This window comes from Dendrobates tinctorius, unplaced genomic scaffold (genome assembly GCF_039654945.1).
Source record: "Dendrobates tinctorius isolate UK_male_01 unplaced genomic scaffold, ASM3965494v1 ptg000126l, whole genome shotgun sequence".
Lineage (NCBI taxonomy): Eukaryota > Metazoa > Chordata > Amphibia > Anura > Dendrobatidae > Dendrobates > Dendrobates tinctorius.
Window position 1 is genome coordinate 6,163,588 of NW_027361794.1, and position 23,138 is coordinate 6,186,725.

Consider the following 23,138-nt stretch of genomic DNA (forward strand, 5'->3'; position numbering starts at 1 on the left):
GGGACAAAATGGGATGGCGGGTGGAGAGTGGGGCTGCGGAAGGAGAGAGCGTGATGGTGGGTAGAGAGCAGGGCTGTTAAGGGCGAGAGCGGGACCCACAGTTAGGTACTATGCCGGGCTCTTCAGCAGATAGATAGATATAATCAGTAATATTTGAGGCTATGGACCCATTATATGTCCATTTTGCAAGCTGGCAAGAAAATCATGTGCGCTTGCACCACGGCTGAGTGAGCTGCTCTCAAACACGTTCCCAAGGGAGGGGGGGAAAGAGTGGGATAGAATTACACAGTGCTGGTAGAGAGAGACTGCAGGTATTTGTGTGTACTGTGCAAACCTAATGGGGGAAGGGCAGCGTGTCAGTCCCAGTAGATGCAGCGGAAACTTCTGGAGGTGTAATTGAACCCCTGGAAAACGGTTCATATTTTCATGACAATTATTACACGGGATGTTTATGATGTTACATCGGCTCATCTTCTCATTCAGGTCTCTACAATATCGGATCCTCTCAGTGAAGATCTTCTATATAAGAGACTTTTCCTGATTCTCATCAAGGATGGATATGAACAGAGACAAGATGGCAGAGAGTATATTACACCTTACCCTAGAGATCCTCTTCCGGCTTACTGGAGAGGTGAGAGATTCTGATGACGTCACATTACATCATTCTAATCTATGGGAATAATAGATGGACAGAACTGGAGAGGTGAGGACTCTGGAAATGTCTGTAGTGAGATTTAGTAATATGTGTCTCCATTACCAGGATTACACAGTAGTGAAGAAAACCTCTAGTGAGCGCTGTCAGGACCCTGTGTCTGAGGGATGGGAAAGACCCCTGAGCCCAATCACTGGGCCTCCACCTCACCCCCTGATACATGAGGACATCAATGACCAGAAGATCCTAGAACTCACCTACAAGATGATTGAGCTGCTGACTGGAGAGGTGACACTGCTGGGAATGCTGTAAAATTATACAATATTGCTATGAAGGGACCGGGGGGATGACAGTATCATTGTATGTGTCAGGTTCCTATAAGGAGTCAGGATATCGCTGTCTATTTTTCCATGGAGGAGTGGGAGTATTTAGAAGGACACAAAGATCTGTACAAGGCCGTCATGGTGGAGGTTCCCCAGCCCCTCACATCACCAGGTAATAGGACTAAATACACACGGCCTATAATTATCTGTATGTAAAGAATGAATTCAGTCCCTGTATGTGTTTCTTCCAGATCTGTCCAGTATGAGGACCACACCAGAGAGATGTTTCCGTCCTCTTCTTCCACAGGACTGTAAACAAGAAGATCCTAATGTTCCTCAGGATCATCAGGTAGATGGAGAGAATGTCATGTGATCTTCCCTATGATGTCTAGATGTTGGTGAAGTTCTTGTGCTCAGTCTTGGTTTATCCAACAATATAATATGTCTTATACTTGTGTAATGAGAACGATGGAGATGGCAGGATTAGAGATGATGATAGTTGGGACTTCTCCATCTGTCTGTGACTCTTACAATATTTATTTTAGGGTGAAGAGCTGACCCATATTAATACTACAGAGACATATGTGAGGGGTGATGAGCGATGTAAAGAGGAGATTACTACTTATAACTGGTCAGGTGAGTAGGTAACCACTAAATATAGAGATGTCACAGATTCTTCTCAGTCACTAGCTGTGGCTGCTTTCTCGATGGTGTAGTCTGACCATCTCACAATTGTGTGATCCACCCAAAACGGTTCAAATGATGTTGGTCATTGAAAGCCCTTTTCTATAAAACTTACAACCTGGAGGATCCACCTACCCCCTGGGATTAGAAGACACTGACCATTACCTGCCCAGATCTGTAAACTAAAAAGCCAAATGACAGCGTACGTAGAATGTGCGGACAAGTTAGAAAATTACTTGAAGAAAAATATTAAGATGGGCCTCTTAAGAGAAAGTGTATGGTAATGATGCTGTTGGCTTCCTTGAACCCTGATATCTTATTGGATGAATCTACTTTCTCTCCCTTCTGTGCTGCTGAATGTGCTCATATGGTCCCTACAAGACCAGGACCAGTCTTTCTGGCCAAACTTCGCTTTTATGATTGGTAACATTACATGTGCAGTGAGGCCAAGTGTGAATTTCTGTGCAATAACAACAGAGTTTCCCTTTATCCTGACTTTTCAATTTAAAATTGACTAACTTCAAACAGTCGCGAGAAACTACATAAAACATTACACCTGTGCCATGATATATCTCTAAGCTGTGCGTGGCTGATGGCTGTAATATACATTTATTCACACCTGCAGGAGATGTGTTGGATGACTTGAGCCCTGATTTCATGGATTGACTCCACGTCATAAATCACAGGTCTACAAAAAAATATTTTATGTAATCATCGCAGGTGACTTTGTACTTTTCTGAATCCTCTTTTTGTCCTGATTTCATAAATGTACATAGTTTTTCTGTAGTTTCCATGGAGCAGCATCATTATTATAAGGTATAGGAAATATACTGGTGACATTAAGAAGTCAGAAATCTACATATCAGAAAAAAATGCTTCACCTTACATAACAGCTTTTATTGAACCAAAATATTTTCACATCCAAAATAGAAACCAAAATATGAGCAGAAATTAAAAGTGCTTGACATTAGACTGTCGTCGGTATGATTTTCAGGGTTGTCACTATATAACAACAGTAATCTGCTATCATTGAGTCATTCCAAAATCCCTGGCAGCGGTGCTCCATTACTTTAATGTCCTGGTGAAACCGCTTCCCTTGTTCATCGCTTACATCCCCAAGATTTTGAGGGAAGAAATCTAAATTGGAATGTAGAAAAGTGTATTTTCAGAGACATGCGACATCCAAGACACTGGTATGCATTTAGCAGTTCCTCAACACCTTCAACATATTCTGGAGATTTTTGTTTTCCTAAGAAGTTTTCACAGATCCACTTGAAGCTTTTCCAAGATCTCAATTCCTTATCATTTAGAGTTCCTTCAGACACATCATCTCTCATACGCTCTCTGATCTGAGGACCAGCAAATTCCCCTTCCTTCAGTTTTGGTGGTGAAATGCTGGAGAATTCTGTGAAATGTCCTGGAACCCTTATGAATTTGTCTTTCCCATGGCTATCACAAAGTTTTTAACCAGTCCCAACTTTATCTGTAGTGGAGGAAGAAAGATTTTTGTTGGAGCAACTAAAGGATAATGCTGAACATTGTCTCTACCTGGAGCATAGATGTTTCTCTGTCCCCAATCACGACGAACATAATGCTCTACTGTATTTCTACTGTCCCATAAACACAAGAAGCAACAATATTCTGTGAAACCTCCTGGCATTCCCATTAGCAGACCAATCACTTTCAAATCTCCACAGATATTCCATTAATGATGCTTTATATTGTATAGCATCCAAAACAACTGGCAGATATTCATAACTTTCCTTTAGATGACATGAGTGAGCAATAGGGATTGATGGTTTCATATTTCCATTGTGATGCAGCACTGCTTTCAAACTTCTCTGGGAAGTCGCCAATCTGCAACCAAATACTCTTGATTCAGCTCTTCAAAGAGGCCATTCACATTGTTACAGTACACCATTGGTCCATCAACTGTGAAAAATTGTGTGAACGTGTTACTTATTTCGGTAATAACACACTTTGTCATCATCGTGAAGAAGATTCTTCTGTTTCAACCTAGATGCATGAAGTTCAGCTTTATCTTTTGACAATGGAAGGTCTCTGATGAGATCATTTAATTCATGTTGAGTAAAGTGTTCTGGCTGCTCCCTCAGGTACATACTCATCTTGACTTGAGGTCTCCTTGTCTTCGCCAGTAGCTTCAGCTCCATTGTCTTCATATTCTACTTCATATTCATCCAATCCAGACAACGATGGTACAGGAACTGGCAAGGTACCATCATGTGAAACTGGCCTAATCACAGATTCAAGTTCAGGGTAATAAATCTTATGTTTGTTCTTTGTAGAAAAGCCCTTCAGTTTCACAAAACCAAAGTAGCAGTCATCACTATGAGTTTTGGGTTCTCTCCAAATCATGAGAACAGAAAATGGCATAGCCACTTTCCTCATATTCCACCAGTCACGAAGACCATTTGAACAACTTGAGCATATCACATGAGGGGCCCAACTTTTGTATTGATCAAGTGGACACTTAAAGTACATCTGGTACATCTTTTTAATATCATGAGTGATTGAACGTACTTGGCCTTTTGGTGTAAAAGAACCACACACATAGCAGAATTTGTTTGGATGACTGATACACTGTTGGGGCATTTTTCTCCTTTAAATCAGATCAAACAGTAGAGTAAGTTCAGTTCAACCGACTATATGTAGATATTTCCCCACTTAATATCTAAAACCTTTACTGATATTGGCCCTGTAAGAAAATTCACAATTAAGTAAGACAAGCAAAGAAATGTGAATAACCTAGGAAAAACCACAGACATTGAAAACAAAAATACTTCTGTCTAAGAAACTTTATCGAGCAAAACTAAGCATATTTTTGGAATCAGTACATCAAACTCCATAAAACAGACGTACGACCTTTGCTGATGGTTTTTTTTGAGTTGACCAGTGTTATGTTTTCAATTCTAAGGAATTCAAATTACTGCACAATCTCTCCTGAAATGGGGAGCACAAATACTTTCTCTACTCTTCTGGTCAGGAACATAGTAGCTCCAATGGTCCACCATAAATGAGTGAAAGTCCTGTTTATGTTGGAGCTTGCCCCTCATACTATGTTGTTATTGAGGATGTAAAATGTTTTTTTTTTTTTTGCTCTATGTCTATTTGTTTACAGTTTTTCATTTTGTATGAGTTCTTCTAGATTTGGCCTGCCTCACTTATGTGAGCCTGTAACTTCGTTGGTAGTCTTTAACCCCTTCCCGACCTGTGAAACAGCATATGCGTCAAGAAAGTCGGTGCCAATCTGACCCATGACGCATATGCTGTGTCATGACTTCAAAGCCCCCCTGCGGGTCGGGTGACCGGGGTCACTGAAAGGTCACCCGACCCGCAGGTACAGGGGGCTTTGTACTTCACCCCCAGAGGGGGTGGCTTAGCCCCCACGTGGCTACGATTGCTCTGATTGGCTGTTTCACTTTCAACAGCCAATCAGAGCGATAGTAATTTCATCAATGAAATTTGATGAAATATTACAATCCAGCCATGGCCCATGCTGCAGTAGCATCGGACATGGCTGGAGAAACTAATCTGACCCAACCCCCCCACACACGGACTGGTGGGGGCAATCGGCCCCCGCTACGGACTGACGGCAAAAATCATTTTTTGAGGGGAAAAAATTTTTTTTTATTTTCACGACTCTGCGTTATAAACTTCTGTGAAGAACTTGGGGGTTCAAAGTGCTCACCACACATCTAGATAAGTTCCTTGGGGGGGCTATTTTCCAAAATGGGGTCACTTGTGGGGGGTTTCTACTGTTTAGACACATCAGGGTCTCTGCCAACGTAACATGATGCCCGCAGACCATTCCATCATCTGGCATTTCAAAACGTCACTACTTCCATTCCGAGCCCCGACGTGTGCCCAAACAGTGGTTCCCCCCACATATTACCAGCATACTCAGGAGAACCTGGACAACAACTTTTGGGGTCCAATTTCTCCTGTTACCCTTGTGAAAATAAAAAATAGCAGGCTAAAAAATCATTTTTGAGGAAAAATTTTTTTTATTTTCTTTGCTCTGCGTTATAATCTTCTGTGAAGCCCTTGGGGGTTCAAGGTGCTCACCACACATCTAGATAAGTTCCTTCGGGGGTCTAGTTTCCAAAATGGGGTCACTTGTGGGGGAGCTCCAATGTTTGGGCACACAGGGACTCTCCAAATACGACATGGCAACCGCTAAATATTCCAGCATATTTTCCATTCAAAAAGTCAAATGGCGCTCCTACCCTTCTGAGCCCTGCTGTGCGCCCAAACAGTGGCACAGGCCAGCATTTAGTTGTGAGAAGTGGATGCACAGTCCTTTTTATATGTATGCCTCTTTTTTAGGCTCATTATTTATTCATGATGGGGCATTGTGATCCTCTGTGATTGTTATCACATTGTGAAATTTGTTGTATTGCGGTTAGACAGCATTGGTTTGTGGTGAGTCTATGGCGAGTGTGTCCCCATTCATTCATTCATTCAGCACCTTGTTTATATATGTTTTTAATTAACTTCAAATAAAGAATATTTTTATTGTATATACCATTCAGTGGTGCCTTGTGTTTTCTACATGGTTATCATTAGTATTTTTTCTATATTATCTGGCTGGACAGGCTAGAGCTCTGAGTAAGTGGATGCCTGGTAATTATCTCCCTAACTCTGAAAATCACCTGCTCCATGCCACACGAGCTGATTGCCCACTGGGCTTTCTGGAATTGGGAAAAAATTAGTGTCCCCCGTCTGTTGCCCCTGCTCCGTTTGGTGTGATCAGTGTGGAGACAGATTAAGAGGGTGATTGGATTTGGAGACATTATAGCTGAAATGCCCTTGTGGAATAATAATTATCTTCCGGTATTATTTGACCATCCGTCTGCTGAATTTTGGACTCAACCTAAGGTTTCCTCGATAGGTGATTTGCATGAACATGGAACCTTGATGTCTTTTGAACAATTGCAGGTTATGTCCCAAGATCCCAATTCTTCCGCTATTTGCAGTTGATATCGCATCAGTGGCACAGATGCGATATGTTGGTGTAAACAATGTTATTTCGCCTCTGATAGGAATCCTTAAATCACCGGGTCCCCAGGGTCTTATCTCTATGTATACATACATGCTGTCAGTAGGAGTGGAATCTTCCATAAATTCGATTAAAGGGAAGTGGGAAAGGCTCCTCCCAGAGGAGTCGGAGGAAATTCTGGCGTCTCCGATCGGGGTGTCTCAGTCTATTAATAACAGAATGATACACTTATATATTATAAACCAATCCTATCTAGCTCCGAAGCGACTTTTTAAGATGGCCGATTCCAATCATCGGAATGTCTACGATGCCACTCAGTAGATGCAGATTTTATCCACATGATCTGGCAGTGTCCTATTATCGCACAATACTGGAAAGAGGTGATGTCATTATTAACTTCCCTGGTACAAGCTCCTGTTCCCCTTGAACCACTGGTCTGTTTGTTTGGGGTATGGGATGAGGAAACTTGGGGCCACTATGCTGGGATTTTTCTGCGGGAGACGCTATTTATGGCATTGGCGCTGCGGTGGATGGGGGGGCTCATGTCCCTCCCTTAGAATCTGGATTGATTTGGTGAACTCGATTATCCCATATGAACGCACATTGTATCGAAACAGGGGATGCACGGGGAAATTTGAAAAGCTCTGGGAGAAGTGGAATTCCTCTCATCTTACTCTGTAGACTGGAGGCATCACATAATAAATAATTCACTGTGTGATATCGGGCTGCGAAACAGTAGTTGTTTGTAGTTTAGAAATATAGGCTTTATTATTTGTGTAATAATATAAAGGCTTATCTGATTTAACTGATATTAACATTTTATGATATGTGGCCTATTACTCTTCATATACATTCAATAGGCTATGTATCATCCTGTAGGTGAACGGGAATGCACATTTTGCTTTGCATTTAACAATATGTAAAAATGTGTATATTCTATACAGTGCTTATTACCATGTGCAAGTATGTATGTTGTATAGTTTGTTTGAGGTTAAAAAAATAAAAAAGATGTTACAAACAAGACAATTACAGTATATACAAAAAATAATGGGATTTGGATGTTTCGCCCCCAGCAGTTCACCCCCGGGTACATTTCGCGCCCCCGCACATTTTGTCCCCAGCATTTGGCCCCCCGGATGTTTCGCCCCCAGCAGTTTGCCTCCGGATGTTTCGCCACCAGCAGTTTGCCTCCGGATGTTTTGCCCCCGGATGTTTCACCCCTAGCAGTTGGGGTCAACATACAGGGAACAAAACATCTAGGGCTGAACATACCTGGGGGTAAAATATACAGGACCCCAATTGCTGGGGATTCTTGTCGCTGCCTTTTCAGCAGCTCTATTGGCTGGCCTTAAAGGAGTATTATCACCCTAGAACACAAAAAAACTGGCATACTTACCTGTCGCAGCTGCAGCTCTTGGGTCCCAGCGTGCAGTCTAGCGGTTCCCTGTGACGTCTTCTCCTGCTTCCGGCTGTCTTTTCTTCTTGCCTGGATCACTGATGCATGAAGAATGCCGCAGCAGTGAGGCTAAATGTCTCCTGGCCGCTCACTGACATGATGTCACTCCTGCCCCATTCATCAGTCAATCCAGGGGGCAGGATGCCTCTCCTGTCACCAAAACACTGCTGCACATGCGCAGTGCCGCGATGAGATCAAGCAGAAGAGGATGCTGGTAAGGAGAGGACTCATGGTGGCCTCTGGATCCAGCATGGCGATCTTCAGCCCACACAGCCAGGAGAAGATCAGACAAAGATGAGCAGAAGACCTCTAGGTAAGTACCAGGAGGGGAAGATCGACAGCATGCTTACCACAACATGATTGCTGAAAGCATGCTGCTTTATTTTGCTAATCGGCATGAGAATACCCCTTTAATGCAGGTTATGTATGGAAGCAGGGGGACTGTTGACTGACTACAGGGTTAATCCCACCAACCATCTCTGTAGAACTGAGATATTGGCTTTGCTGAACTAAAATGGTGTTTAACCAGCTTCTACAGAACCTCTTTATCAGGTCTTCAGAAGGGGGGTTTTGGGATTAGCCCTCACAGAACACTCTGCCAGTACACCAAAGAATGGAGCAGCAGATAAAAGTAGTATTCTCACTTCAGGATCCCTTTTTCTGTTGATGCCCATTCCTCAGATTAGGCCAAGAATAGGGTCCAGTTGTATTCTGCATTGAACCAGCTGTTTATCAGCAGCTTTCAGCACCAACGACAAGGTCAAGTGACTGGAAGCTGCAGCCATAGCTCTCCATGATTTCAGTGAGATCCAGGGAAGATGTGACAGCGCTTGGTAAAGAGCTGATCGACCGTGACATGCCTTATACAGGGGCATGCACTGCTCTGTGCAGAGAAATGCATGTTCTGGACGGGACTCGGTTGTGTGCATCTGGTCTTTCAGTAGCAAACGGCCCTATGGGGACAACCATTAAATTGGTGTGGCCCTTGGTGAATATGAGTTTGACACCCCTGATCTTAGACAAGTGACCTTCATTTTACTGTCATGTACTAGTGGTGTTACAGTTAGTGGCTTCTTTTTGTCATCCATTACATATCATACTAGATCTAGTGATGAGCAAACCCGATCTGGAAAGTTCAGGTTTCGTATCGAACATTGCCTGCTCGGGTTTAACCACACCGACCCAAAACAGGCAATGTTTGGAGTTTGCTCATCAAAAAAGAAAAATCGCTTCTCTCCCCTTTGCCGAGGTCCCTACCTGTGTGGAGAGTCTTCTTGATCAAAGGAATCCCTAGCTAGGAATAATGAAAGGTATTCCCTCGGGAACGATGACATATTCACACAATATGGAAGTGGATTGAAGAGGACCCTCCGCGTCTGTCGGTACCTCATAGAACCATAGGAAATAGGATGATCACAAGGCAATTATTTGTGTGTATAAAAATATAATTTTTATTGAAACAAATTCATGAAAACCATACTGCCAAAACTGGGGAAGTAGGAGACTACAGACACACTCACTGTTCACAGTCACGCGCAAATCCAGGAAGAGACAGCTACCACGAAAACGGATAGACACAGGGACTGCCAGCAATGTATTGCAGCTACAAGGGGCAGAACTGAAAAAGCCCTAATAATAAACTACTCCAAATATTAATATAGCCATAATTATATCGCAAGCTGTATAGGCCACATCACAGATTATGATCTAGATGTCCACCATAAAACAATGCCGCTTGCTTGGCAATTGCCCTCATACCCATAATTACAATAATACTCCGCAAATATAATCAGATAACCGTGGTCACTTCTGGTCCTCGCGACTGGAAGTAACTCTCACCACCAGGATGTGACGTGGGAGCGCAGTATACCATGCTGCCTCTGGGAGATATAACTAATGGAGACACATGGTTGGTAGCAGGCCCCTTGAGAAAGGAGCCGAAACGCTCGTTGGGGCGGACACGCTTGTCCAGGAGGTAGCGGCACTCTGTATAAAAGATACCCAAAGGTAATTTTACCTGATTATATTAAAAAACACACTCTCCTTGAAAAAGCAAATGCGAAACGTGCGATGGGGTACCGCCACTACTTAAGGTAATGTAGCAACATTTTATCTTCCATATACCTTAGCTTTCAAATCTCTAATATGTCATCTGGTCATTTCTGCCACATGGATTAACTTTTCTCTACGTGGAGTTGCATATTTTTTCTTGGACACTTAGGCTAGTTTCACACTAGCGTTACTGGGCGCAGGGCCGCCGCTAAGCTCCGCCCCCGGCCGTGCCTCCTCCGATCGCATGATGCTGCATGCGATCAGCATACCCTATACTTGGCGTTGGGTACGCTGGTCGTGCGATGGTATACGTTTGCCCGCATATCCGCCCTTTTTTGCGCTGCGCCGACGTGCGCCAAACGCACTATGTTGCATTTTTGTGCGCTCGATGCAGCGCAAAAAGGCGGATGCGCGACAGAGAATTTTGGGATGAATTCACAATAAAGCAATAGGTGAAAAATAAGGCCTAACCTTTTAATCCGTTAATTAAAAACTACTAACGTGTGTCACCCAATGTGAAAATAAAACGCATACAAATGCTAATCTAACAGGTGGGCCCCAAACAAAGGAAAAAGGAACCCCACCTAGATGTAACATAGTAACATAGTTATTAAGGTTGAAGGGAGACTTTAAGTCCATCTAGTTCAACCCATATCCTATCCTAACTTGCCCTAACATGTTGATCCAGAGGAAGGCAAAAAACCCCATGTGGCAAACAGTAAGCTTCACATTGGGGAAAAAAATTCCTTCCCGACTCCACATACGGCAATCAGACTAGTTCCCTGGATCAACGCAATATTAAGGAAACTAGTGTATATACCCTGTAATATTATACTTTTCAAGAATGGCATCCAGTCCCTTCTTAAATTTTAGTAGGGAATCACTCATTACAACATCATATGGCAGAGAGTTCCATAGTCTCACTGCTCTTACAGTAAAGAATCCGCGTCTGTGAGTATGCTTAAACCTTCTTTCCTCCAGACGTAGAGGATGCCCCCTTGTCCCCGTCACAGGGGAGGATAGTAAGGATATAAATGGTCACCTAATAATCTATTACATAGGTTGACAAAAACATCTAAAAGGTACAGCAATAGAGACTTATTAACTCATAAATGCCATAACCTAATTGCACATATACACTGTGATCCAAATTATTATGCAAATGATATTTTTCTGATTTTCCTAAATAGTCGGTACAAATGACAGTCAGTCTAATAAAAGTCATCACCGGTTAGAGTATACATCAAATTTTATTGAAGAAACCTCCCAATAATAACAGTATAATCTCCAAAATGAATAAAAGCTCAAATTGCACTGTTCCAAATTATTAGGCACAGTAGAATTTCTAAACATTTGATATGTTTTAAAGAACTGAAAATGCTCATTTGTGGAAATTGCAGCATTAGGAGGTCACATTCACTGAACAAAAAGGATATTTTGGAGTTAAATAGCTTAACAGGCCAAGTTACATGTTAACATAGGAACCCTTCATTGATATCACCTTCACAATTCTTGCATCCATTGAAATTGTGAGTTTTTGGAGAGTTTCTGCTTGTATTTCTTTGCATGAAGTCAGAATAGCCTCCCAGAGCTGCTGTTTGGATGTGAACTGCCTCCCACCCTCATAGATCTTTTGCTTGATGATACTCCAAAGGTTCTCCATAGGGTTGAGGTCGGGGGAAGATGGTGGCCACACCATGAGTTTATCTCCTTTTATACCTATAGCAGTCAATGACTCAGAGGTATTCTTTGCAGCATGAGATGGTGCATTGTCATGCATGAAAATGATTTTTCTCCTGAAGGCACGTTTCTGCTTTTAATACCATGGAAGTCAGCTGTCAGTCAGAAACTCTATATACTTTGCAGAGGTCATTTTCACATCTTCAGGAACCTTAAAGAGCCCTACCAGCTGTTTCCCGATGATTCCGGCCCAAAACATGACTCCTCCACCTCCTTGCTGACGTCGCAGCCTTGTTGGGACATAGTGGCCATCCACCAACCATCCACTACTCCATCCATCTGGACCATCCAGGGTTGCTCGACACTCATCAGTAAACAAGACTATTTGAAAATTAGTCTTCATGTATGTCTGGGCCCACTGCAACCATTTCTGCTTGTGAACACTGTTTAGGGGTGGCTGAATAGTAGATTTATGCACCACAGCAAGCCTTTGAAGGATCCTACACCTTGAGGTTCGAGGGACTCCAGAGGCACCAGCAGCTTTAAATATCTGTTTGCTGGTTTGTAATGGCTTTTTAGCAGCCACTCTCTTAATCCAATGAACTTGCCTGGCAGAAACCTTCCTCATTCTGCCTTTATCAGCACAAACATGTCTGTGCTCAGAATCAAACACAAATCTCTTAACAGTACAATGATCAAGTTTAAATTTTTGGGAAATATCTAATGTTTTCATCTCTTTACCAAGGCATTGCACTATTTGATGCTTTTCAGCAGCAGAGAGATCCTTTTTATTTCCTAAATTCCTTGAAACCAGTGCCCTGCTTAATAATGTGGAACATCATTCTTAAGTAGTTTTCTTTTAATTGAGCTCATCTGGTAAACTAATTATCACAGGCATTTGAGATTGCTTTCAGTGATCCAAAGAGCCCTGATACACAATACCATCTATGAGTTTATTTGAAAAACAAAAAATAACATCTTTATGACACTTAAATCCAATTTGCATAATAATTTGGAACACAGTGTATATACACCATGCAAAATTGCCAAAAGGGTCTCTCGGGACCACATAATAGACAGTCAGGTGAGATTGTTCCTTTTATATTACTATCTCACCAGATAAAGTAATGGGTCGGGAGTCCCAGAAAGTCCTCTGTTCAGTCCAACTGGAGGATAGAGTAAGGGGAGACAATGCCCTGCCTCATCCCTAAGGGGCTATCAATCAGCTAATCCCCAGACTCCCGCCCTAACAAGGGCAGTCCACAACTAACCCTAAATTGCACATGCCCTGCACTTTCCCTAAGGGGGTGTCCCAACGTGTTTCATCCAAGTAAAATCTTCAGGGGACTAAACTTGTAAAGTGCCATAGTCCTATTAACGAGCGGAAACAATTCCTTCCACTCCCTATGCTGTCCGCAGGCAGTGGAGGAAAAAGGGTATATTTATAGATAAGGTCATGTGTGATCACACATAGTTGATAATACCTGTCGCCGCACTTAATTACCTCATATGTCACAAGTGCTTTTCCACATACACAGGCCACTTGTTACCGGCCTCCCCGACAAACGCCATTAACCACACCACTTCCGGTCGTGGAACGCACGCCAGAGAGAAAACATCAGAGGCGTAACTCCGCCTCCAACACCGCCGGTGCACCCTGAAGCAGCGGCCGACTTCCGGTCCACAGGGAATACCAGGGGGCTGGAGTACCATGTGCTTCCATCAGAGGCTCAACTCCACCTCCCACAACGCTGGCGCACAATGTGCACCTTGGAAACGCGGCCGACTTCCGGTCCACGGGGAATACCAGGGGGTGGGCGCAACATGCTGAACAGTAACGCCCCACCTCCAGCGGTGGCAATTACAGTGTGCACGCCTTACACAATTCCGGTCCGCGGAGAAAAAACACTTCACTTCCAGTGACATCATTCCGATGTATGAACCGGTGAAATACAGTCCTCATCCGGTCCAAATGACCATAAAGTATAGCAATCACAGGGGTATAATTCCACCCTACGTAACGCATTATAATTGCGCCTCTTTCTAGACACCATTAACCGGGCGGTAAAAAAATTGTTGAAAATGATACTTTGAGGTTCAATGCAACATATGACAATGGGGCGATCCCAGTGAGGAACATTTTTAAAAAACAATGGGCTATCTTACAGATGGACAATGATGGTTCTCCATATTTAAGCAACCATCCTTAAATCGCCTATAAGAAAGCTAGGTCCCTCAACAATAGACTCGTGCATAGTCATTTTTCCACCCCAACTACAAAAACATGGTTGGATAGTGACATTGTGGGTTGCTACAAATGTGGCCACTGTGTGGCTTGTCAACACATTGGAGTGGGTAAGAGCTTTGTGAGTAACGTAATGGGGAAAAGTCACCATATTAAATATTTTATGAACTGTGGTACGAAAGGCGTTATATACAAAGCGACTTGCACTTGTGGATTGGAATGTGTGGGTATGACCATTCGCGAATTTAGGAGGAGGTTCGGTGAGCATGTGGGTGATGTGTTGCATAAGTGGGACACCCCGATTTCGAGACATATCCACAGTGCACACGATGGACAAATTGGATTTCTCAAGTTTATGGCCATTGACAGGGTCTTTAAACCAAAGGGGGGGGGCAACTGGGATCAGTTGCTTCTGCAGCGAGAGACTAAGTGGATTTTTTATTTGGGCACAGTTACACCCAAAGGCCTTAACGATCAGATTAATTTTGGATGTTTTATTTGAATTCTTCTCTGGTCTCTTCACCTACAGTATAGCAAATTATAATTATCCTCCATCCCATAGTCCTGTGCCCATTTACCCATCATACATATCCACGATCCCATAGGCCCGTGCCCATATAACCATCATACATATCCTCCATCCCATAGTCGAGTGCCCATATACCCATCACACATCCTCCGTCCCATGCCCATATACCCATCATACATATTCTCCATCCCATAGTCCCATGCCCATATACCCATCATACATATTCGCCATCCCATAGTCGAGTGCCCATATACCCATCACACATCCTCCGTCCCATGCCCATATACCCATCATACATATTCTCCATCCCATAGTCCCATGCCCATATACCCATCATACATATTCTCCATCCCATAGTCCCATGCCCATATACCCATCATATATATTCTCCATCCCATAGTCCCATGCCCATATACCCATCATACATATTCGCCATCCCATAGTCGAGTGCCCATATACCCATCACACATCCTTCATCTTATAGTCCCATGCCCATATACCCATCATACATATCCACCATCTCATAGTCCCGTGCCCATATACCCATCATACATATCCTCCATCCTATAGTCCAGTGCCCATATACCCATCACACATCCTCCATCCCATAGTCCCGAGCCCATATACATATCCGCCATCCCATAGTCCCGTGCCCATATACCCATCATACATATCCTCCATCCCATAGTCCAGTGCCCATATACCCATCACACATCCTCCATCCCATAGTCCCATGCCCATATACATATCCTCCATCCCATACTCCCGTGCCCATATACCTGTCATACATATCCTCCATCCCATAGTCCGGTGCCCATATACCCATCACACATCCTCCATCCCATAGTCCCATGCCCATATACATATCCACCATCTCATAGTCCCGTGCCCATATACCCATCATACATATCCTCCATCCCATAGTCCAGTGCCCATATACCCATCACACATCCTCCATCCCATAGTCCCATGCCCATATACATATCCTCCATCCCATAGTCCCGTGCCCATATACCTGTCATACATATCCTCCATCCCATAGTCCGGTGCCCATATACCCATCACACATCCTCCATCCCATAGTCCCGAGCCCATATACATATCCACCATCTCATAGTCCCGTGCCCATATACCCATCATACATATCCTCCATCCTATAGTCCAGTGCCCATATACCCATCACACATCCTCCATCCCATAGTCCCGAGCCCATATACATATCCGCCATCCCATAGTCCCGTGCCCATATACCCATCATACATATCCTCCATCCCATAGTCCAGTGCCCATATACCCATCACACATCCTCCATCCCATAGTCCCATGCCCATATACATATCCTCCATCCCATAGTCCCGTGCCCATATACCTGTCATACATATCCTCCATCCCATAGTCCGGTGCCCATATACTCATCACTCATCCTCCATTCCATAGTCAACCATTATGACATCATAATGAGCGGTGGCAGGGCTTGCAACCTTTGACATCAGCGTCGCCATGGCAACCATTGTGACATAATGAGGGGCGGGGCTTGATACGCACACACTGCTTCCCCAGTATGCAAATAGGGGCATTGTGACATCATAATGAGGGGCGGGGCTTGACACGCACACACTTTTTCCCCCAGTATGTAGATAGGGGAAAAATTGTTTGGTGAATTGGAATGTGCGGGGTTAAAATTTCGCCTCACAACATAGCTTAGGAAGCTCTCGGGGTCCAGACGTGTGACTGTGCCAAATTTTGTGGCTGTAGCTGCGACGGTGCGCATGCCTATCCCGGACATACAAATATATATACAAATATATAAATATATATATACACATACACATACACACACACACACACACACACACACACACACACACTGAGCTTTATATATTAGATATATATATATATATATATTTTTGTCGCCTCTTGAAATATGTCTCAATATGCCTTAATCAAGGAGCACCCTTTCATACCAGAAGTGATGTGTAAGAATACTTGGCATTCCCCCAAGTAATTGTGTTTGTATCATATGGAGGGATTGCTTTGCAGTCATCTATTTAGCAGCATCTAATTAGCGTTGTGATGCGCTGCATATAAAATAATTTTTACCGCCCGGTTAATGGTGTCTACAAAAGCAGCGCAATTATAATGCGTTACATAGGGTGGAATTATACCCCTGTGATTGCTGTACTTTATGGTCATTTGGACCGGATGAGGACTGTATTTCACCGGTTCATACATCGGAATGATGTCACCGGAAGTGAAGTGGTTTTTTGCTCCGCGGACCAGAAGTGTGTACGGCGTGCACACTGTAATTGCCACCGCTGGAGGTGGGGCGGTACTGTTCAGCACGTTGCGCCCACCCCCTGGTATTCCCCGCGGACCGGAAGTCGGCTGCATTTCCAGGGTGCACATTGTGCGCCAGCGTTGTGGGAGGCAAAGTTGAGCCTCTGATAGAAGCACATAATGGAAGCGCATGGTGCTCCAGCCCCCTGGTATTCCCTGTGGACCGGAAGTCGGCCGCTGCTTTAGGGTGCATCGGAGGTGTTGGAGGCGGAGTTACGCCTCTGATGTTTTCCCTCTAGCGTGCGTTCTATGACCGGAAGTGGCGTGGTTAATGGCGTTTGTTGGGGAGGCCAGTAACAAGTGGCCTGTGTATGTGGAAAAGCACTTGTGACATATGAGGTAATTAAGTGCGACGACAGGTGTTATCATCTATGTGTGATCACACATGACCTTATCTATAAATATGCCCTTTTTCCTCCACTGCCTGCGGACAGCATAGGGAGTGGAAGGAATTGTTTCCTTTCATTAATAGCACTATGGCACTTTACAAGTTTAGTCCCCTGAAGATTTTACTTGGATGAAACACGTTGGGACACCCCCTTAGGGAAAGTGCAGGGCATGTGCAATTTAGGGTTAGTTGTGGACTGCCCTTGTTAGGGCGGGAGTCTGGGGATTAGCTGATTGTTAGCCCCTTAGGGGGAGACAATGCCTTGCCTCAGCCCTAATCTATCCTCCAGTTGGACTGAACAGAGGACTTTTTGGGACTCCCGACCCATTACTTTATCTGGTGAGTTTGTTCCTTTTATATTACTATCTCACCTGACTGTCTATGTGGTCCTGAGTGACCATTTTGGCAATTTTGCATTATGTGTATATACTGTATATATGTGCAATTAGGTTATGGCATTTATGAGTTAATATGTCTCTATTGCTGTACCTTTTTAGGCTGGTTTCACATTTGCGTTTTTTAGCGCTGGAAAAAAACGCATATGTGCGCATGCGTTTTTTCCCCTATATTTAACATGGGTGCGCATACCTGCGCGCTTGTAAGCGCATGTATGCGATTTTCATGCGCTGCGTTTTTTTGGGGTGTGCGTTTGTATTTTCCAGACGCAGCATGTTGCATTTTTTGGCCCTGCAAAAAAGCGCATGCGCACATATGCGCACGTTTTGCGCTAAAAATGGCCATTATAGCCTATGGATGCGCATATGTGCGCACTGGCATGCTCATGTATGCATTTTTTTGCATATGCGTTTTTTTTTTTTTTAACCATGGAATTTAGGGGTTTGGGTTAGAGTTAGGGTTAGTTAAGGGGGTTTAGGGTTAGGGTTAGGGTCAGGGTCAGGGTTAGGGTTGGGGTTTGGGTCAGGGTTAGGGTTAAGTATGGTTTGGTTAAGGGTTAGGGTCAGGATTAGGGTTAAGTATGGTTTGGTTAAGGGTTAGGGTCAGGGTTAGGGTTAGGGTCAGGGTTAGGGTTAAGTATGGTTTGGTTAAGGGTCAGGGTTAGGGTTAGGGTCAGGGTTAGGGTCAGGATTAGGGTTAAGTATGGTTTGGTTAAGGGTTAGGGTCAGGGTTAGGGTCAGGGTTAGGGTTAAGTATGGTTTTGTTAAGGGTTAGGGTCAGGGTTAGGGTCAGGATTAGGGTTAAGTATGGTTTGGTCAAGGGTCAGGGTCAGGGTTAGGGTTAGGGTTAGGGTTAGTTAGGGTTTAGGGTTTGGGTTAGGGTTAAGTATGATTTGGTTTAGGGTTAGGGTCAGGGTTAGGGTCAGGGTTAGGGTTAGGGTTAGTAAAGTCATGGTTTGGGTTAGTGTGAGGGGCCACCTAATGTTGGAAAAAAACGCAAACGCGGTAAAAACGCACTAAAAACGCATACAAACGCATAAAAACGCTGCGTTTTTTTCATGCATGCTCATAAAAATGCTTGAAAAAAACGCAGCAGTTGTATGCTTTTGTATGCGTTTTTTCAATGCGTTTTTTTGCGGGAAAAACGCGCTGCAAAAAAAAGCAAGTGTGAAACTAGCCTTAGATGTTTTTGTCTACCTATGTAATAGATTATTAGGTGACCATCTATATCCTTACTACATCTAGGTGGGGTTCCTTTTTCCTTTTTTTGGGGCCCACCTGTTAGATGAGTATTTGTATGCGTTTTATTCTCACATTGGGTGACACACGTTAGTAGTTTTTAATTAACGGATTAAAGGTTATGTTTTATTTTCCACCTATTGCTTTATTATATATATCCTATTATTTGGGTGAGATTCAATTTATGTAAATTTTCAACAGAAATTGTCTTATGCTTTATTGGATGAATTCACAATAAATTTTCCTAATCAGAAGCATCCGTTGTTAATATCTCACATTAAAAACTCACATTTTGCTTCAGATTTTCTGATTTTATAACAGAAACGTTAAATTGAAGCAAAATCTGGTGTGAAGGAGCTAAACAATAGTTTTTTTTTTTTTTTTTTTTTCTACGACATGTATTGTCCCAGTGGAAAATGATATATTCCTGTTTAAAAATGCTTCAAAAATGTCACCTTTTCAAAGTCGTGAAAGTAATAACGGCGGCAGAAACTAGCAAAATGCAGAATTCCATTATAATAAAAGGTTTACATCAGGAAAAATGAGCAAACATGGAAGAAGTATTTGTGAAAAAAAGCATACTAACTCAACGGTTCATTAGGTTGGGGTCATATGCAGCGTAAATGTCTAAATCCCATCCACATGCTCATGAAAAAATTCACAGTTAAAAAAAAAAAAATGACATGCAGTGCAGCAGTGGCGTACCTACCATGTAGGCAGGGGACGCCACTGCCCTCGGGCCATCAGGGGCCTGCCGCCAAGGGGTGTAATGCGCCCATGAACAGCGGGCCCCCTGGATCTATCATGCTCTGGTAGGTGCCTGTCACCTACTGGAGCATGGCAAGGATAAATTAATACTCACCGCCTGCTGCTGCGCTGCTTTCCTCACTCTGCTTCAATACAGATCCTGAGACGTGAGCGATCACATGATTGCATACATCATTCCAGGTCCTGTATCAAAGCGGCGTGTGGCAGCAGGTGGTGAATATTAATTAACCCGCTGGCATGCTCCGGTAAGTGACCGGCACCTACCGGGGCATGGTGCACCCTCTTCCCAGCACTAATTCAACATTGGAACTTAATTTCAGGCCGTTGGGAGGGGGCATGGCTAAAGGGGCAGGGCAGAGGTTAGGAGACATGTTATTGAATCCTTAAGGTCTATTCACATGCACTAAGTAGTTGCAGCAGACAATCTGTAGCTAATTTAAAGCAGAAAATTCTACACTAAAATTGACATCTAGTGATGCGATTTTGATGCGACAACCTTGTCCTCTGGCTGTGATTGACAATGGCTGGATACCTGCAAATCCTGGTTGGTGGACAAGGTTACCACTCTGCTTATGAACATGGCAGACCACTGTATCTTAAAGGCAGGACTTCTACTTTGAAGCTGAGCAGAGAATCAGACTGCAAATAAACAAGGCCTCTCCCTACATTATACTATCCTCAAAGTTTCCCTTTAAGGTAAAATAATCACATAGTATTCTATATCAGCACTTTGTAATAGATAATTTTTCACATTTGTGCAACATAAACTTTTCAATAATTCTGCATAATGGAAATGTTAAATGCTTACCAGAGGCAAGCAGAAGTGACTGCTGCAGGATACCATCAATATTGATCCCCTGGAACTCCTGGGGAATAACAAGTTGATCAATGGTTTGGGGCAACCTTGGAATATTGCTAAGTTGCCTCGATAATCGTATTGTTCTCTTCAGTGATGCTTTCTTTGGGAGAAGTGCTACAACATTAGAATGGGCTCCTGAAATGACTTCTACGAGAATCTGTTGTAGAGTCTCCTGTGTTGTCCTTGCCCTGGTGACCGCCTCATTGACAAGTCGGATTGCTTCAGGTCTTGCTGCTTGTGCTGCATGGTTGATTGGTTACTTTCACCACTTAACCAGATGCTTCATTGGTCCAAACATGTCCCTTGCAAGTCGACCGTTTTTCACGCACCCAGATGGAATGGACATCGTCAGCCGTTCGTTTGGAAAATACGGAACTGTGATTCTTGTAGACCAACTAATTCTTCCCACGTTTGGATAGAACTGAATTCATACTTGTAGAAAGTGAATTGCTGTGGAAGCTGACTGACTTTTTGTGCTAGTACACCTCTCTGTTTGTAGAGATTTTAGATACTGCTATATTCTGATGTAAAGATGGAATAAAAGCTAGTCTCATGTAACTTGCAGGACACCTGACATGAAAATTGTTACATCTGCAACAAAACTTGCAAAAAAGCAGCTCAGTGTTGGGTCAGGTAAACGTTCACAAAATGTTTTGAGTTTAGAGTAGTTTACATTCCCCACCTAAATCAGGCCTCATTCACACTGCATTTTTTGAATCCGTTTATTTTTTTCATGTTATGTTTTTGTAACACAAAAGTTTTAGAAACGTTTTGGAAAATGTCTTGTTAAAATTGCGGGCAAAATGCTCTGACACTATAATGCAATCAGTTGTGAGGTTTACAGATGGAAACAGTTGATTTAAAATGTCACAAAAGTGCAGCACTCTGTACAGTACTTTTATGATATGTGAATTGATGACAGACGGGAATTCATGAACCACAAGGACAAACTGGCGAAACATCCAAACACAAAATTCTGGGGCAAAACGGGGTACACACATCCAGGGGCAAACTACCGGGGGTGAACTGCTGGGGGCGAAACATCCATGGACAAACTGCTGGGGCGAAAAATCCGGGGGCAAAATGTACCTGGGGGCAAATTGCTGGGGGTGAACTGCTGGGGCGAAACTTCCTAAAACCCAAAATAAGAATGGATTAAAATGGAAACTTACACTTAGCAGTCAATGGGGAAGTGGCAGGTCAAAATGCACAGCTGATCCCTAGGCAGAAAGACAATGTCCTAAATGGGGTTCATAGCCTTATACCCTAGAATCATAGAATGGTTAAGTTGGGAGGGACCTCCTGGGCCATCTGGTCCAACCCCCTGCTCAAAGCAGGATTCACAACATCATCCCATACAGATGTCTGTCCAGCCTCTGAAGACTTGTATTGAAGGCGAACTCAACACCTCTCGTGGCAGCCTGTTCCACTCATTGATCACCCTAACTGTCATAAAGTTTCTAATATCTAATCTGTGTCTCCTCCCATTCAGTTTCATCCCATTGCTTCTAGTCTTTCCTTGTGCACATGAGAATAAAAATGATCCTTCTACAATGTGACAGCCCTTGAGATATTTGTAGACAGCTATTAAGTCTCCTCTCAATCTTCTCTTTTGCAAGCTAAACATTCCCAAATCCTGAAACCGCTCCTCATAGGACATGGTTTGCAGACTGGTCACCATTTTGGTCGCTTTTCTCTGAACTTGCTCCAGTTAGTTGATGTCTCTTTTTAAAATGTGCCCAAAACTGGACACAGTATTCCAGATGAGATCTGACCAAAGAGTTGTTGAGGGCAATAATGACTTCACGTGATCTAGACTGTATGCTTCTGTTAATACATCCTAGAATTGTATTTGCCTTTTTTGCTGCTGCATCACATTGTTGACTCATGTTCAGTCTGTGATCTCTACCCAAGTCTTTTTCACATGTGCTGTTGCTTAGCCCTATTCCTCCCATTCTGTATATGCTTTTTTCATTTTTATTGCCCAGATGTAGTACTTAGCATTTTCCCTCTTAAAAAACATTGTTAGTTGCGGTCAACTGCTCCAGTTTATTTATATCTTTTTTTTTTTTTTTTTTTTTTTTTTTTATCCTCTGTCTCTCTTCTCTAGTATTAGCTATCCCTCCTAGTTTTGTGTCATCAGCAAATGTAATCAGTTTACCCTCAATTCCTTCATCTAAATCATTGATAAAGATGTTGAACAATACAGGGCTCAGGACAGAGCCCTGTGGTACCCCACTTGAGACATTCTTCCAACTGGATATGCAGCCATTTATGACCACTCTCTGGGTCCGATTACTAAGCCAGTTATGAATCCACCTAATGGTTGCCTTGTCCATTCCATACGTAGTTTTTAATAAGGATTGTGTGAGATACTTTGTCAAATGCTTTGCTGATGTCAAGATATACTATATCTACAGCATTTCCCTGATCCACCCTGTCAGTGATTCTGTCATAGAAGGAAATTAAGTTAGTCTGACATGACTTATTAGTTACAAACCCATGCTGACT

At 43.2% G+C, this 23,138-nt stretch overlaps 2 protein-coding genes across 2 annotated transcripts in view; both read left to right on the plus strand.

Annotated features, from left to right (window-relative positions):
- Positions 1-23,138, plus strand: part of LOC141047227 (uncharacterized) — a 480,556-nt gene that overhangs the window by 290,797 nt on the left and 166,621 nt on the right. The window lies entirely within an intron of this gene.
- The window catches only part of LOC141047265 (uncharacterized), a 165,071-nt gene that overhangs the window by 37,541 nt on the left and 104,392 nt on the right, over positions 1-23,138 (plus strand). The window contains exons 3-7 of the mRNA XM_073542272.1: positions 484-631; positions 761-940; positions 1,024-1,147; positions 1,227-1,324; positions 1,521-1,611. Coding sequence (XP_073398373.1) covers positions 554-631; positions 761-940; positions 1,024-1,147; positions 1,227-1,324; positions 1,521-1,611 — 571 coding nt within the window. The 5' untranslated portion in view covers positions 484-553. The remainder of the gene's footprint in view (positions 1-483; positions 632-760; positions 941-1,023; positions 1,148-1,226; positions 1,325-1,520; positions 1,612-23,138) is intronic.